This window comes from Staurois parvus, unplaced genomic scaffold, assembly GCF_062004578.1.
Source record: "Staurois parvus isolate SC_StPar_1 unplaced genomic scaffold, SC_StPar_1.0 ptg000011l, whole genome shotgun sequence".
In the NCBI taxonomy this organism is placed as follows: domain Eukaryota; kingdom Metazoa; phylum Chordata; class Amphibia; order Anura; family Ranidae; genus Staurois; species Staurois parvus.
The window spans coordinates 24,626,203-24,644,672 of NW_028317807.1; the positions used below are offsets into that span (position 1 = coordinate 24,626,203).

At 40.2% G+C, this 18,470-nt stretch overlaps 1 protein-coding gene across 2 annotated transcripts in view; it reads right to left on the reverse strand.

The window, feature by feature from the left end:
• Positions 1-18,470, reverse strand: part of SATB2 (SATB homeobox 2) — a 273,671-nt gene that overhangs the window by 38,527 nt on the left and 216,674 nt on the right. For both annotated transcript variants that reach the window (XM_089671725.1, XM_089671714.1), the window contains one exon: positions 9,690-9,887. In XM_089671725.1, the coding sequence (XP_089527851.1) occupies positions 9,690-9,887 (198 nt within the window). The remainder of the gene's footprint in view (positions 1-9,689; positions 9,888-18,470) is intronic.

The following is an 18,470-nucleotide window of genomic DNA, read 5'->3' on the forward strand; positions in this document are numbered from 1 at the left end:
TGGAAAGGCTGCACTAGTGGATAAAGGGTGCAGAATAACTGTATCTTGTACTTTTAGGACATTTGGAGGGACACATAAAGGGACTCACAGTGTCAGAGGAGAAGGTGATTGAACAATGACTGAGCAGCAGCAAAATAATGAAAGCTTGTTCTGAGTTGTATTGAGAGCAAAGCTATACAGCCCTGGTTCTTCTCTTCCTGTCTGTGCATGGGATTACAGTCTAGTATTAGGCCAAATTCAGGTACTAATGCTAATTCTATGTATAAATGAAGACTGATTTTTATAACTAATGCATAAATAGATTAAAGGGTTTGTTTTTATATTCCTAAACACCAAACAGTGCCCAATGAGTGCCACCTATCAGTGCAGCCTCATCAGTGCCCATCAGTGCAGCCTATCAGTGCGCATCAGTGACTCCTCATCAGTTCCTATCAGTGCAGCCTATCGGTGCCCATCAGTAAAGGAGAAAAATTACTTATTTACTAAACCTATCTATCCTGCCCTCAGCTAATAATGGAATCTTCTACTCTTCCTACCAGTCCATCCCCCACAGTTATTACCGTTTGTACCACTAGCCCCTCCCTCCTAGATTGTAAGCTCCAAGGATCAGGCCCTCCTATCCCTCTTGTATTGAATGGTATTGTTGCTGTACTGTCTCTTGTTATATTGTAAAGCGCTGAGCAAACTGTTGGTGCTATATAAATCCTGTATAATAATAATAGTAAAAAATGTTATAACAGAAACTAAGAAAGAATTTTTTTTTTTCAACATTTTTGGTCTTTTTTTGTTTGTTTAGCAAAAAATAAATCCCCAGTGGTGATTAAATACCACAAAAAGAAAGCTCTATTTGTTAAAAAAATGTAGTTTGGGTACAGTATTGCATGACCGCACAATTGTCATTCAAAGTGTGAGAGCGCTGAAAGCTGAAAATTGGTCTGGGCAGGAAGGGGGTAAAAGTGTCCGGTAGGCAAGTGGTTAACACATGTTGTAATATTTGCAGGGACAGTATGCTAAGTCGATTGTAAGCTCGAAAGAGCAGGGCCCTCAATCCCCTCATGTTTTGCATTGTATTGGTATTGTTCTGTCACATGTTCTGTCCTCCTTTGTAATGTACAGCGCTGAGTGAACCATTGGCGCTTTATAAATACTGTATAATAATAATAATATACAGGTATATAATTTATTTCAAAGTAGGTACCTGTACAAGAAATAAAAGAGGCTGATATCAGCACAGATGTAGTTGTTTACTCTAACTGTATGTAAAATGCATTGAATTATTGTTTTTAATATGTACATATCTGGAATACATGGTGTATTTATATATGTTTGGAATTGACTGAATGCATTTTGGGTGTTGCAATCTAGTTCTCTGAAAGCCAGAAACAAAGCAGCATCAGGAGCTACTTACTTAACAGCTTTTCCTAAAGGTCACAAATATAAACATAAGGTACAAAAGCTGTTGATTTTCCACAGCTGATTATTTAGCAATGCCTGCAAAAAACAGCTTTTTTTTTTTTTTTTTTTTTTTTACAATGTTTTTATGTATTTTGAAATAAAGTAATCTTGCTTCAAATTTGACTGATTTATAAGAATTAAAGTAGAACTATAGGCAAAACTTTTCTTTTTTTATATTTCCTTTCACTTCATGTTCCAAAAGGAAGTGAAACGAAAGCCCTCCAAGGTGAGGTAATCCCTTGTTGTCACTGGGGTCACCAGAACTAAAGATATGTCATCTACTGTTGTTCTGGAACCCAAAATGCAGGATTTTTTTTACTTTCACTTTCGGTAATAGCAGTAATCATGACAAATAGAGAGGGTGAATCTCCCTAATGGGGGCACAGACAGCAATGAAAACCTGACAGGTGTTCTAATTACTCTTCATTCTATTTAGAACAAAAAAAGGGGGGAGGGTGCATTTAGGTATACTTTAAAAGATAAAAGAAATCTGATGTTAGAAAGGTTCTGGACTAATCCCTGAGTGCTAATGTTACTTATTGCTAGAGGCTGGGCTGACCCTGCATGTCTGACTGATCTGAAGTTCCCTATAGGTTGTTCCATTGATATGCTGCTGTGCTTCCTAGTTACAGGGCAGCTTTATATTCATAGCATCTGACAGCAGCTGTGCTGGGATGGTGGATGTTTCAGTAAACAATAGAAAACATGTAGGTGCCGTCACATTCCAAGGATTCCTCAGTTATTAACCAATTTTAAAGCCCTGATTGGCAGCATATCATAGAAGATGTTAGAGGGTGTGTGCTAGGGCCCTGATAAGGTATCTTGCTATTATCGGCACAACCTCACAATACTTCTTTGGTTTTGCACCCTCACCTGATTACCTGAGCAGAACAACTTTTTCTGCAATAAAAGGCACTGCCTGTCTTTACTTACTGTTACAGAAATTACGGCAGCAGTTTGAAGTGTATGTAAACCCTAACAATAAACTTCTCTTTTATAATCCATTTTGATCTGCTATATTTACCATTGGAAATTTTTGGTTTTATCTGATAAGAGCAAAAAATACCTGCTTATTTTGCCAGAAATACCAAAACAGTCCCTGCATCTGGTTGGCCACTTTTCTTCCTGGCCACTTCGACAAAAATCGATTCAATAGTTGACTTTTGCCAAGTGTCAAAATTCATGCCATGTATGACAGCCCTAAGAATAGAATTGTTATACAGCTGGCATTACGTGGTTACAAACAGGCTCTCATATCAGTAGGTCCATAGTCAAACTATTGAGAATAAAAGATTATTTATCTATTTATAAAAAAACACTCTATTTTCTAAGTTTGAAAACAACTTTTAATTTTCAAATACTTCAATAAAAGTAAAGGAAAATGTGTTACAATCTCAATGAAAGAGTTCCATAGGTAAAGGGAGCATACAGGTTTAGTAGTTAGTGCAAAGAGCAGTAATGGAGAGTAAAGTGCAGTAACCTGGAGCATCTCCTCTCACATCTTACCAATCTAAAACAGGACAATGAAACATAATAACTAATTAGTTGCACTGCTGCACAGCCATATACTGTATAATTAGAAATGTTTGTGAAATAGGCGTCTATTCTCAAAACAAAAATGAGAGACTATACTATAGAAAAACCACCTAAAGAAAAATACAGAAGAACTCAACTAGGCTTGTTTGAGGAATAGCAATGGATACCTGACTATAATATTGTCCCGAAATGGTATCACTCCAGGCGGACGTATGGATTCTAGTTACAGTTCAGGAGTACTCAGGCCAAGCACAGTCATTTTGCTTCCCTACAGTAAATGAGTGCACAAAATAGCAGCACACCACTGTAGGCGTTTTTGTTTCAGTTTGAAAATCTTTAAAATTCATACAGAATGGAACCTTTTGAATTTTAACAAAAACTATACATACCTGACTATTACATGTACTACATCCTCTCTACCACTTAGGTTGTGGGAGGAAAGCAGAACCTCCAAAAACTGAATTCAGTTAAATGAGAAAATGTTCACTGTTACACGTGGAAGCCTTTAAAATTGCCTGGAAACTTTGTTTGAATTACATAATTGGACAAGCATTTGACAAGTGTGAACTTATGGAATCAAATATTTCAGTAATTATTTAAAAAGTGTATATAAACCTTAAAGTGGATCTGAAGGCTGAATTATTTTTTTTTTACCTTCATGCTTTCTATGCATGACAGTAATAAACGTTCTGTTTGCTGCTCACCTCAATCCACCCCCACCCCCATACTCACCTGAGCCTGGTCCTGATCTAGTGACATGCACAACAGCCAGGGGCGGAGTAACCTTTCGAGCACTCAGGCACCGCCCAAGGGTCCGGGGTCCGTAGGGGGCCCCATGAGATGCCCCTGGTACCTTTCATTGGCTTTTTCATAGGCTTTTTTGGGTGTGGACAAGGACACAGGGGCCCTATGATCCCCTATTGCCCGGGGGCCCCATGAGTTGTCAGTCCACCCCTGACAACAGCAGAAGCTCTCCTGGGTCTCTGCCTCCTCACTGGGTGAGACACAGCAGTGGGAGTCATTAGCTCCCACTGCTGTCAATCACAAGCAGTGAAGAGGAATTGGGGGGTGGGGCTGAGACGTGCTCTGTGTGTCACCTAGATTCACAGAGGCAGCTCAGGAGCGAGCATGTATGAGTGTCCCCAGAGCAGCCTCCAGAGCAAAGCAGCTTGCCCTTGAGGCACTCAGCAAGGGTGAGAGGCCTGGACCGCTGGTGGGGGATCGGGGCTGCTCTGTGCAAAACCATTGCACAGAGCAGGTAAGTATGGCATTTGTTATTTAAAACAAAAACTGAACCTTTACAATAACTTTAAACACAACATTTGTTGAGAACTTCTATACATTAACATTTTAAAGTTCCCCTCATACAAAATATACATACCACATGCACCCCCAAAAATTCAAAGCTGGCTGCAGACTAAAATAATCATTTTTGTTAACATTTTATCACAAAACACCTTGTGTAACAAGTATATACTGTATGTAACAGTAGAGTTACTTATTAAATGAAGATGACTCTTCAACAAAAAAAAAAAACCTTAGCAATAAGCTCAAGTTGAGCTTTTCGGCCAGTACACACCACAAAACATCCTCCAGACATGTTCCTGATGCCGTTCTGCATGTGCTTTTTTAATGCATTTTTTATGCGGTTTTGGATTCTTTTTTCCTCCTTTTTGGGTCCTTTCAATTGCAAAATCTTTATTTTCATTGACAAGACAAGGCTTCCGAGTCACTTTTCCTTTCAGGTCACTTCCTGTTTATCCCTTGGAAGTGCTTTGTGCTGTTGTGTAGAGATGTCTGCATTGGCAGGCTTATTCATGGATATAGCCATTGCACTTCTGAGATTGCATGGCCACAAGAGAGGGTGTTATTGGGAACATCCACTGTTGATGGTGCCTATCAGTGTCCAGATACAGCAATCTATGCTCCATGTTGTCCAGATGTACATCTGACCAAAGGAGGATCATTGAAGGAGTTAAATTACATTTTTCTTCCTTTTCCTGTCACTGTGCTGGAATCCTGAGCATGTTTAATGTTTTTTATGCTTTCCAGTACAGTTCTGCGCAGGAAAAAAAGCAGCATGTTGTACTTTTTTCTCTGGAACTGAAATTCAACAGCACTGACTGCCCTGGTGTGAACTATGCCATTGGAACCATTGTGACATACTTTCCATTCTTTTTTGATTCAGAAAAAAAGCACTGCACTGCATGTGGTGTGAACTGGCCCTTTAAATGCATGTTATGCAAAAATTAAGTTTCCAGGTATGTTTGGACTTAGTTTTCAATAAATGTAGGCTGTGCAGTTTTACTTATTCTGTTATTGCACAATACCTGCCAATTCTCCTGGGTTCCTTTTTCAAAAAGACCATGCCAAGCACAAAAGCAAACCCATACTGGCATGGTCAGTTTGCACCCATGAGATCATTGCTAGGAGATACAGGATGCTGCACTGACACACGACATGCCTGGATCTCTTGTAGTCAGTTGTGCGACCGCTCAGCCCTGCTGTGTTGCAGCTGCAACCTGTGGGAACATGGACCAGCCTTCTGAAATGCAACACACAGATGGGGAATGCACTTCTCTTCTGATGTACCACTTGATGTACAGGCACACCCTCTGCCCTGCCATGCGAGCTCTTTCAGTTGGCCATTGGTACTGATAGTACTGATAGGTAGCACATTAGTAAACTAAAGGAGCACACATTTTAGGCTTACAAACAATGCTGCTATTACAATAAGAAATGAGAGATTTCTTCTAAATTCCTGTTGCATCTCCAAGACAGGAAGTGAAGGGCAATCACCCCAACAGAACACATAAGTACATTATATCACGACACCACTTCAGATTCAGTAAGATGTGACTATTGTATATACCTGAAAACTGTCAGATATTAATAAATGAAATTGCTTAAGGATCCGTTCACACCATGTGCGTTGGGCTGTGGGCAGCCTTGCCAAATGCAGCCTGGGTGCACAGACCAAGAAATCTGCCTTTTCTCCCATAAGTTTGGTCCACAACACTGCACTGCAGTGGTGTGTGCTGAAAAAAAGTAACAAAATGCTGTACTTTATTCAGTGTAGCATATTAAGATGCAGTACACTGCATCACAACCCGCTGCAGCAAATAAATATGAGTGAAATTTCACTTTGACAAAAAAGAAAAAAATAAACAATGCAATTTGTCATTTGGATGCATCGGCACTTCTCTTGACAGGGCACACCACTGGCCACAGTGTATTGTGACCACTGGTGTGAAGAAGCCCTACAGGAAAAATGTTCACATAAAAAAAATGGTGGTCCCAATGGGACTTGGCCCCCAGTCTCAAAAACAAGGTGATCAAATACAGAAATCCAACTGTAGAGTATAGCTAAAACAAATCACTTATTTTTCTTTAATAGTTTGTAATGCAAGATATGGGTATGTCAAGGATTCTTGTTCAGGGTTGTGTCGAATTGAAAAAAAAAAAAAGAGAAAAAATCTCGTTCATCAAGAATATGACATTTCATTTTTATGTGTTGACAAAAAAGTTCACAACCTTGTACAAACAAATGAAAAATTACAGATCTGGACAGAAAATTAGAGCATGACTATCATTCACGTGTCTACAGAAGCACATACCATGTTTTTCCACCAACTGTAACACAACCTAGATCAAGCAAAATCTTGTCTTTCATGAAACCTTTATTTCAAAGCACTACAGGATCACCTGGCACTGAACAGGTTAATTGTATTCCTTATAAAAGTAGTACATCTCTACCCTTATTTCATGTATTCATCATGTACTTTAGCACTGACACATTTACACAAGCAATAAGGCCTTGTGCAGTGTAAGCCAGGGGCCATACGTAAACTATAATAGAGGGGTGCGAAGCAAATCCCCAGTGGGAAGTTTATGAGATAGGAGGCAGCTAAGGCCTCAGAAGTAATTGAAGTGGATCTCCCTGAGGTGCATGGTATGAGTTATCTGTAGTTAACGCTCTCATCTTGATGTGCTGCTATCCACTATACTCAAAGACAGCCCTTTCCTTGTTCTAAATGGACAAGTCATCCAACACAAGTACTGTAAAGTTCAGTGAGGAACAAGCATTGCTATTTCTGTGCATGAACTACATTCATTTGGCTGCCATGTATTCTAAACGATTAAAAAAAACTAAAGAAAACTTAAAAGTGACTATATAAAAAAAACTTGGACAGGTATTCCATGCTGATTTATAGGCTGAATCACTAAAAAAAACATCCCGAGCATACGGTCACTTCAGGTAATATTTGTTTACAGGAGTTTTGTCGCTCTAAAGAAAACTCAATATCATTCACCAAAAACATTTAACCCACTTGCCAAGTATAGGGGTCCTAGTGTACAGTTTACAGTGGCTGCATTTTTCTATAACCACAAATACCAATTATAGGTGTCTCACAGTACAGTCTACAGTGATTATGTTGTATCTATATGTACAACTTCCAAGTATAGGGTATCCTAGTGTACAGTTTACAGTGGCTGCATTTTATCTATAAGCACAAATGCAAGTATACACTCACTGGCCACTTTATTAGGTACACCTTGCTAGTGCCAAGGAAATATCCCCCATGCCATTACACCACCACCATCAGTCTGAACCGTTGATACTAGGCAAGACGGATCCATGCTTTCATGTGGTTTATGCCAAATTCTGACCCTACCATCTGAATGTTCCAGTAACCAGACAACCCATTCTTCTCTGACTTCTAACATCAACAAGGCATTTTTGTCCACACAACTGCCGCTCACTGGATATTTTCTGTTTTTCAGACCATTCTCTGTAAACCCTAGGGTTGATTGTGTGTGAAAATCCCTGTAGATCAGCATATTTTGAAATACTCAGATCAGCCCATCTGGCACCAACAACCATAAAATGTTCAAACTCACTTAAATTCCCTTTCTTCCCCATTCTGATGCTCAGTTTGAACTTCAGCAAGTTATCTTCACCACATCTAGATGCCTAAATGCACTGAGTTGCTGCCATGGTATTGGCTGATTAGCAATTTGTGTTACCAAGCACTTGAACAGGTGTACCTAATAAAGTGGCCAGTGAGTGTAGGTCTCTCTCAGTACAGTCTACAGTGATTGTGTTGTATCGATATGCACAACTTCTACGTATAGTGATCCTAGTGTACAGTTTACAGTGCCTACATTCTATCCATAACAACAAATGATAAGTAAAGGGTTTTAGTATAATGTCTACTATGGCTGCATTTTATTATACGCACAATTCCAAGAATAGGTGTCCTACGGTGACTGCATTCATCCAAAATCACAATGCCAAGTATAAGGGTTCTAGAGTACAGTTTACAATGGCTGCACTTTATCCATATTTTACCCATAAGCGCACATGAGAAGTATACGGGTCCTAGTGTATAGTCTACAGGTCTGCATTACAGTTTTCATACATACAGTATTACTCTCAGTTGAACATCTTTGAAAAATTATTGAGCTTTTTTGCTGCTGCAAGTCTGACCATACAGTCCACATGTGTTGTATTTAATATAGGATTTTTATGTACATTCTAAGCATTATCAGTTATTTTCAAGTTGGACTTCTACCACACCACTGTCCTTACACCAGAAAATGTTTAATGCGTACGTAAAGTAATACTTCAAGTACAGACATGGTCTGAATGACTAGCAGTAATAGTATCAATATTGCATGGGGAAATGGCTTCTCTTTCCTGTATTTGACCTGTGTTTCAAGTTGGACTTCTACCACATTCTCCTTACACCAGAAAATGTTTATTGCATACGTAAAGTAATACCTCAAGTACAGACATGGTCTGAATGGCTAGTAGTAGTAGTATCAAATATTGCATTGGGAAATGGCTTCTCTTTCCTGTATTTGACCTTTGTTGAAGTGTGTTCATCACAAATTAAGAGCCTTTTGAATACACAAATGTTCCATGTTATGTATTGTGATGTGTACGCAGTATGGTGGATGTTAATAAAGAGGAAGAGTTGTGCTAGGAGGCCTACCTCATTTAAGTATAAAAGACGTGAAAATCTCTAGGTTCCATCATGCTCTGCAAGGTGTTTTGGGGTCAATGATTTCTCTAAGGAAATGTCCAGCTCCATGAAACCAACACAGGTTGCTCTGTAGCTGGGTGAATAAGTGAGGTGTCACACCTACACTGATGAAAATATTGCAGAATGTCACTTGCCAATGACAAAACAACACCTTACTCATTCAGATACCAAGGGAGTGAGTTGTGCAAGCACATGAGTATTTCTCTGCCCTGCAAGCTGTAACCAGGAATGGGATCGAAGTGTGACATGGGCCTTAAGCTGGCCATAGATGGATCAAAATTCAGCTGAAACAGCAGGGACCGGCTGAATTTCGATCAGTTTGTGGCAATCTTTTTTTGGCAGAAGTCAATTGTTTGATCAACTTCTGTCGAACAAACTAGATGGAAAACTTATGTCAATCAACGGCTGTAGAAAATACCAAGTGAAGGCAAATCAGCCTAACAGGGCTCAGTTAGAGGAAAATTGTACAGCAGTGCATTCTCACAGTATAAAGAGACCTGTTAAAAATGGGAAAGAAAACACTCCGGTGCTCACATTTGTTTTATCATTCTGAACACTGCTCTTTGCTTTGGTAAACCTTTGGGTTTATAACAAAGCAACTGTTAATTAGTGCTAGCAAAGACTAATTGAAGACTATTAATTTCTTACCTGTACAGGTTCAGGGGTAATTTGTACAACATGCTGGAGACGTTCACTGTGGTGATGTCTGGATTCCTCTTCATATACAGCATCTCTCTCATGTTGAGGGAGACCCAGGAAACGGCGTATGGTGCACAGGTTCTCCCACAATGTACGGTTTTCTGGGCTTGGGTTTTCCTTCCAGCGTAGAAGTTCACAGAGCCAGCCCTGCAGTAAACAAATGACCAGAAAGATTTACACCTACTTCATACTCCCATATAAAGGACAATTTTGTCTGAATTGAACAAGCTATTACAAACAAAGTCAAGAGAACATCTGCATAGATGCAAATTATTTCATGGGAGGCCTCTAAGAAACTGACCCAAATTAACCCTCTTATACATTATTCTTATGGTCTACTAGATCTTACCAACATAGTGAGTGGTGGTTGTTGCCACTTTGTGAGCAACATCTGAATGAATTAACTTTGGTACAAATTGAAAGACTCCAGGTAATGCTTCAATGAAAATTTATACTAATAACCATCTGAAAAGAGGAGGATATTTTAGATAAATTGTATTATTTTGTAGTAGGTCTTTTTATGAATGCTTTATTTATCCATGTTTTAGTGTCATGGTTTGGCAAAAGAATCAGATTTCTTTAAAAACCCAGTTTGGCTGCATATGCTTCTTGGATGGTAATGCTCAGCTTCATTTTCCCACACATGTCCATCCATATTATCTTCCATCTTCCTGGCCAGATTTTGATCCATGACATGCTATGAGAAGCTTGCTTGAGTCCCATATTTGGGCAGAGTCTTGTTACTGAGTCTCTGTGAGCTTACATTTATTAAATTCTCACACAGAGTGTATGCCATGTGTTTCACCTTTCCATATCTCCTGCTACTGAAAATTGAGTGTTTTATGGGATGGCATTTATGCTATAAGGGTAACAGAGGCATATAATTTATGAGCCTAACACACATTTTTTAAACATTTTATTGGATACTTGTAACATTATATATTTAGGTACTTTACCTGAGTAATGTTGATGAGCTCTGTAATGGTAAAATTCCATATTAAGTGTTATTAAAAGTGTTTATGGCACATTCAAACACAGCTACTAGAAGTAGAGTAGCTAAGTTTCATGTCCTGATTATACCCAGACTGAAGTAGATGAATCAGAACAATTATGGCCTAAAGAGGTCTGATCCATGAGTGTTACTTCTTAAGTGAGATATTCCATAGCAATCACTCAGAATTCACTCCAGTACAAGATGTATTCTTATTGAGTGCTGTTACTGTACTTAAAGCAGAACTAAACTCTTCTATCCTTTACAGCCGAGGAAACTGGCATCTTAAGTCTCTATTTCATCTGTAGTTGCCGTCGAACTGCACATGATCATGTATGAGACCAGCCATGTTTTGGCTTGACAGCTCAGTTGAGAGCAAAAGCAACTGTGACAGTTATCATTCACGGCATGCCTTAAATGTAACCATTATCGGAAATGGTTAAATTGATAGGTTTAGTCCCGCATTAATTCAGAACTAAAATTTAAAAAAATAATATCTAGTATTGAAGAGCAACTGTGTTGCCTTAGTTTTTGTTATAAAATGTAGGTTTCCCCTTGCTTTGTGTTTTCTCTGTGTATGCACTGTACACTTCCAATGTACTTCCTGTGAAGATGTGCTTTGCTTCAATGGCGGATGAATAGTGAGTATGGTGAACCATTCCAGCACACTCACAAGCACTAAAATCCTAAACATGTTTATGAAATTCTAAAGGTTGTTTTTAAGCTTTTATAAATCTGCAGCTTTTTTCAATTGATTACCTGGTCATTCAGCTATGAAGGTCCTTTTTCAGGCACTTCCTGTTAGAAGGTGGTAACTGTCTCCATATTGTGCTTCTACTTTGTCAGCCTACCATATACACCCCTGATGGAGACTACAAGCAGCTATACTGACACCCATTGCACAAGCACCACAGACTAAAAAAGTGCCTGAAAAAGGACACTGGTAGTCCAGGAGGCAGGTTCTGAGCAAAAAAGTGCAACTGTGCATATAGGCAGGAAGTGACTGAAAGAGGCCAGAGGAAATCAGCAGTACTTAGATGCTAAAATGTATTTTATGAATAAACATGGCTATTGTTTATCATATACTGGGGTTGATTTACTAAAACTGCAGAGTGCAAAATCTGGGGCAGATCTGCAAAGAAACCAATCAGCTTGCAGGTTTTATTGTCAAAGCTTAACTGAACAAGCTGAAGTTAGAAGTTGATTGGCTACATTCAGAGCTGCAGAAGATTGTGAGTGCTCTAGGTTTTGTAAATCTCCTCCACTGTGCTTTATGAGCTATCACCCCAGGAAAGGAAGCACATTTGTATCTTACCAGGTATGATTTCAATGATAGCAGGAATTACATTTTTTAACATTACAGACTGTCTGCATTTGGGGTTTTATTTCTGTACACATGAGTGCCCTTGGGTAAGTACCAGTGTATACCTGCAGCTACGGTCAGCATTATTTCTATGGAGCGGCTGTACACAGTGCAGGGAAATGTGTGCAAACCGTAGAATTCTGCAGCCCCAGGCAGCCGTGTGCATGAGCCCGTGCATACTGTACATTCACATCTGTCGCACTCCTCAAGGAGCTTACAATCTAAGGTCCCTATCTTACATGCATACATACATACATACATAAACACACATGCTAGATTATTAATGCATCTGAATTGTTACTGAATTATTTCATGAAGCAAGCATGCTGACCTTCAAGGAGTGATAATAAATTCCATTCTTTGTGTATATTCTGCCATTTTCTTTGCTGAAAGCTGTTAGCCTACTGAACTGTTTTTACTGATAAAGATCAAAGTAATGACATAAGGAATTTTAATACGCTGTGAAAACATGATAGCTGATCAATTGTTAAGATGGCTTTATAAGATAAATTGGAAATAAGCATTTTATGGTATGCTGGTAAATCGTCACATGAAGAGCTGTTCCACCACTGATCTACTCCTTTTACCCTGGGTGTGGGCCGTGTGGGGATGTCACAATGGGAGCAGCGGCTGCTTCTGTGTAGCCACTGCATCCCAACTGACAGCTATGACACTGCCTATATGGGGATGCACAGACCACCTGTGCATCCCCAGGTGGATAAACACAGCCTTCACACAGGGCACAGATTCATATGTACCGTGTGAATGAGGCCTTAGCCTGAATAGGGACAACTAATGCAGCTACCATATCTAAAAGGAAAATGTGCATTTATTACCGGTATTTGTTTTCACGGAAGCCTGCAAAGCAACCACTGATCACAGGAGCAGTGCCAGGCTCCTGCTGACTCTTCTTCCAGCTCCCTTTCAGGCTTTCAGTTACTGAATTGGAGAAAGTGTCCATGGGCTACAAGTGTGGTGATCATTGCATCTATATTCCATTGCAACTACAAGTTTGTCTGGGGCACTTTAAAGATGGGGGGGGGGGTGATTTCCACCGTGTTACTTGTTACACCCTAAATATGGATGTGACATGTAACATGGTGCAAAAGATGGAGTTAAACTTTAAAGTGATCCTAAACTTATTTTGTTTTAATAATAAACATGTTATACTTATGGTTTTGCAAACAGCAGTCTCCTCTTCTGGGTCCTGGCTCCTCCTCCCTGCTGACTGCCCCCATAGCAAGCTTGATATGGGGGCACTCGTGCGGGCTCGATCTCAAGCTGCACTCTGTGTGTCCATTGACACACAGTGAGGCTAAGCCCTACCCCCTGCTCTCTCCTCAGAGGCTGAGATTCATTGGCTCCTGCTGCTGCCTCCATGTCCATCTCTGGCAAATTGCTGGATCAAGATTGGACAGTATTTAGGTAACTTTATACTTACTTGATTATTTACCAGGCATTTTCACCAAGCGGCACCAGCATAGTTGTGACAATTTACAGCTATTGACCACTTTTTACTGTGTATTATTATTTGCATCATTGTTTGCATCCTTATTGCTCATTCACAGTTATTGTTTTTTGGCACCAACACATCATTTTGGTTTTTCTGTTACTGAGTGCTGCCTACCTCATGCAGCGGGTCTAATACTGGTGCCTCTTGGACAGCACAGACATATTCAGAAATCGTACAGAAATGTAACAAGAAAGTACTGTAGATAAAATATTATAAAAATGAAGGTTATTAGTAAAATCTCTTTTTGACTGCATGTCATGACTGCATTGGGCTCCAAGTTGAAATCATGAGCTGACTTTGGTGACAATTTGTCCATTTCTTTGAAATGTCTAAACAACTTTCCCTAATGCCAAGGTTTGCCTCAGATTCTCTTAAAAATATATAATTACTTGTGTAATGAGATTATATGTGAATTACCCACTGATACCAGTAACTGTCTTAAAAATCTGCTCTGGTTCCCAAGAGACCATTCATCAGCTGATATTTGGTAACATATAATTTATCTCAGGTTGTGCCAGGGTGACAGGATGGTTTCACATCCAGTATTATTTGTCGTTCATCTTGTGACAGTTGCGTTAATAAAAATTATGAAAACAGTAGTACATTCCTGTACAGATGCTGCATTCCTGTTAAACGATCACAGCTTTAAAAAGAACCCAGACATTTAACACAAGATGTTACATGCCTAAGCGCTCCTCTCTATGCGTAGTGTACAGCCAATCCATTGGATAAGTGCGTCAAAGTAACTCAGTCTATTACAGATTGGCTGTTTAACTCTTTAACCTCTAATGCCCTCGCTAGCTCCCATCCTCCACCCATAGTCTCTCCCCAAACATAAATAAATTGGGGGGGAAAAAAGGCAAGATTTGATTATCTTCGCTGTATCGGCCAAGGCAGAAACACCAGCTGTTCTTATTGTGCTTCGTCTTCCTCACGGCTCCGATGTTAATAGCCTGATCATTCCATTTTCTCCTTCAACTGCCGGCTGCACAGCACAGAGCAGAGAGAGAAAGAGCTCCTGCCCATCTGTAGCAGCTGTAGGCAGTGAACTGTGAAGGCACTAGGGATTTATCGGGTAATCTGTAACACAAGACTGCCTTGTTTTTACAAGAGAAAGGCCACATTTGCACAGACCTGCTCTATTCTGGATGAGGGAAAGGATGAAAGATTTTTTCAGAAGTGTTTAGGAGTCTTTAAAGAGGTGCATGCTGTGCCACAGAACTTGTCGCCTAATAGTATTTCCAGGACTGCTGAACTATTTAGTGTTCAATGACACGGACATAGAATTGATTTATATGTAGATTTACAACATTTTGGATATTCACCAGCCTGTTTGAGAACAACACAGAACATTCATTTATCATATTCAGGGCTTCCATATATGGTCCAATTTTCTGAAATGATGAGATAAATTTTATTATCATTTAAAATAATCTCACAGGTATCTTGCAAACATTATTAATCATTTTAACCTCTTCCCACCAGCCGTACGCATATATGCAGCCCTGTATAAACAACTTACTGTGCTGAGAGCGTGCTCCCTGCACGCTCCCAGCACCGTAGCCAGCGGGGATCAGTAAGCTCCTGATGCATACTTGTGACTCGCAGTTTTATGATCATGTGACAGCCAATCACAGCGATCACATGACCCGAATTTCCGCTTCTGCCTCCTGGCTTTTAGAACTCTTAAAGGGCCAGGAAGTGGTCCTCCTAAAAGGGATTAATAATCTTAAATCCTCATGCACACTGGACATTTTTACAGCTGATGTTTTTGGCTTTTGATTTTTTTTCTACAGCTAGTAAACCCCTCAGCATGTTATCCTATGTGTCCATGCACACATAGACTGTAATCAACGTTTTTTGGCTGGGACGTTTTGCGGCTGGAAAAAAATCCAGGACTGGTGGGTTTCTAGAGGAGTTTCTCAGCTGTAAAAATGGTCTAACGCTGAAAAATTTTGAAAAACGCAGTAAAACGCCGCAAACCAGCATTTTTGGACTTTTTTTGACCCCCCCAAAAAAATTTTTGATTGGGTTAAAAAAACGCTAAAAAACGCAAATGCGGGAAAACGCAGTTAATCGTGGCAAAATGCAGCTCAACGCTAATGCAAAGACACTAAAAAAGCTGAAAAACTCACGTTTTTAACGTGACTTTACACAGCTAAAGTTACCATCATTATCAAAATGACCAGTGTAGAGCCTTAGATTAATTCCATGTTGATGAAGACAAAACAAACTTTAATGCCTGAATCTAGTTTTGTAACGTTGGCACTTGTTGGAACTTTACATATCTTTGCAATTACTTAGTGTGTCCAAGTGAATTTATCATTTTTTCAGGGCAAATTTGGCATTTATTTGGCAGTAAATGTATCACCTGTTTAATTATTATTATTATGTTAGTTTTCAGAAAAAAATTAAAAGATGAATGAGCATTCTACAGCTCAAGTGTCAAACTGCGGTCCTCGAGCTGTTGAGTAACTACAAGTCCCATCATGCTTCTGCCTTTGGGTGGCAGGCTTGCAACTGTAAGGCTTGCAATGCCTCATGGGATTTGTAGTTCCACAACAGCTGGAGGACCACAGTTTGAGACTTTTGTTCTACAGCTTCCCCTGCTGGCCCCACTGTACTTATCTCTGTGGGTGATGAGCTGTCAGTGCCCACACAGTCAATGCAGCAGTTCAGGGCTTTGAAACCCCAGCTCCTCTCCCTCTTCTTTTTGCAGAGCTTCCAGGATGCTCTGTGCTGGCGCTGACCAATCAGAATCACTCTGATCCAACCCAAAAGCCCTGCAGAAAAAGAATGAGAAGAAGAGAGGGGATTTCAAATCCCCAGACTGCTCCATTGGCTGCATGGACACTGACACTTCATCACCCACAGAGGTAAGTACAGTGGGGACCAGGGGGAGTGGGGAGGCTGTGGGGTGTCAGTTCCCCTTTTGTTTCTGAAAACTGTAAAAGAAAAGCATGGCTGAAGCTCTTTTGGCCATCCATCTCTTGTGGGTCACAGAAGTAGAGTTGCTTGTGTTCTCCTGTGACCCGGAATCAGCCATCAGTGGGCTAAAGCTCACTGTCTGCTGACATCACAGAGCAACTCCAGACTCTTGAGGGATCCCGACAACAATGTCGGGATCCACACATATTTCTGACCGGCAGCTGGTTCAGCCTCACAGCGTGCTGCTGAGAGCCTGAGCCAGCTGTTCCCATCCCTTCTCCTGCCTGGTGCGCCTTTGCGCACAACATTGGCAGAACACAGAACCGTGACTGACAACTACGGCTGTGTGCTTGGAGCAGACCTGAGAACTGAGCGATCAGATGATCGCTCAGTTATCAAGCTTAGAGCCAGTGGGGGTTGCTGCAGCATTGTACTCATGCTGCAGTAGAGAGGTGAATATGTATTTTTTTTGCTGAAGCATGAGACATCATGGCGCTGCTCAGAAGCTGAATGTCAGAGAAATCACCTCACTGGCAAATGCAGGGGAGCATTGTCCAAGTGTCTGTCTAGTCGCTTACATGGAAGAAGAAGAAGAGGAGATAACGCTCTCACCACCTGAGCAGTCCCGTGTGCAGAAGATGGCCTCAGCTGTCACGCTGACCATGGCCCCTCTGAGAGCGGTGTCTCCCCTTCTCCTCCATGGATTTTTTTTGTTAGGATTCCCACACTTCTCCTTAAAAGAAAAAGAGGCCCATAATAGTAAAAATATATTTTTACATTTTAGCTTTAAATTTATTTTTATTAATATGTACCACCTAAAAACACTGGTACTCACTTCTCTACCCTACCTAAAACACACAGACAACTTACAATGGCATAGACATACACGCTAATACGAACACTGACACTGATACTATAGACACACAATTACACAAACACTACACCACTCACACTACCACAGTAGTAAATATAAAGCCTTATTAATTTATTTAATCCTACCTAAAATACACTGACACTACCACCAGCACAGATGCTAACACTGATTTTAACACTAACCTGGATTAAGTCCCAGTATTATTGATCTATGTTTTTTTATCTTTATTATTTTATTGATGTATTGCTGATTTAGTTACATTTTTCCAACAGCTTCTACAGAGACATACTGTATGTCTCTTTCTCCACGCATGTGCTCTGAGGAGTACATGTATCTGAGGAGATATAGGTGAGGGTTTGTAAATAAATGATTACTGTAAATGATTATCAAATTGATCAAGTCTACAAAATTATGCTGCTGTGGTACAAAACTCCCAATGTAATTCATGCCTTTAACCCGAATGCTTCTTCCGCCTGCTGGCATTGCGGGAAAGACCTTGGCTCCCTCTTCCACATTTTTTGGACTTGTGGATCCATCGTTCCCTTTTGGGAAGAGGTTTTGTCCTTTTTACAATTGCTCTTGCATACCTCTCTCCCCTTTGAGCCCCTATACTTTTTATTGAGCCTGCCATTCCCAGGTCTTCCCAAAATGGCCAGGAAACTCACCACACATATTCTGACAGCGGCTATAAGAAGCATTCCTATGTGTTGGCTATCCTCTATACCTCCTTCGATGCCAACTCTGTTTAAAATTATTGCTGATGTGAGACAGATAGAATACCTGACTGCTCTACATGCCTGTTCGATTGCTGTGTTCAAGGCAGTGTGGTACCCATGGGATAATTTCACCTCCTCCCACCTTTCTCCAAACGTACGGTTCTGATGGCCTCTCCACTGTTGCTATGTCTTCAGTAAATCAATCCTAAGGCTTGTAAATGAGTTAGACCTCATTTAGAATACTGTGTCCAGTTCTGGAGACCTCACTCACAAAAAGACATTGATAAGATAGAATGAGTCAAGAGATGGGTAACAAAAATGGTGAAAGGTCTGGGGGATAAAACA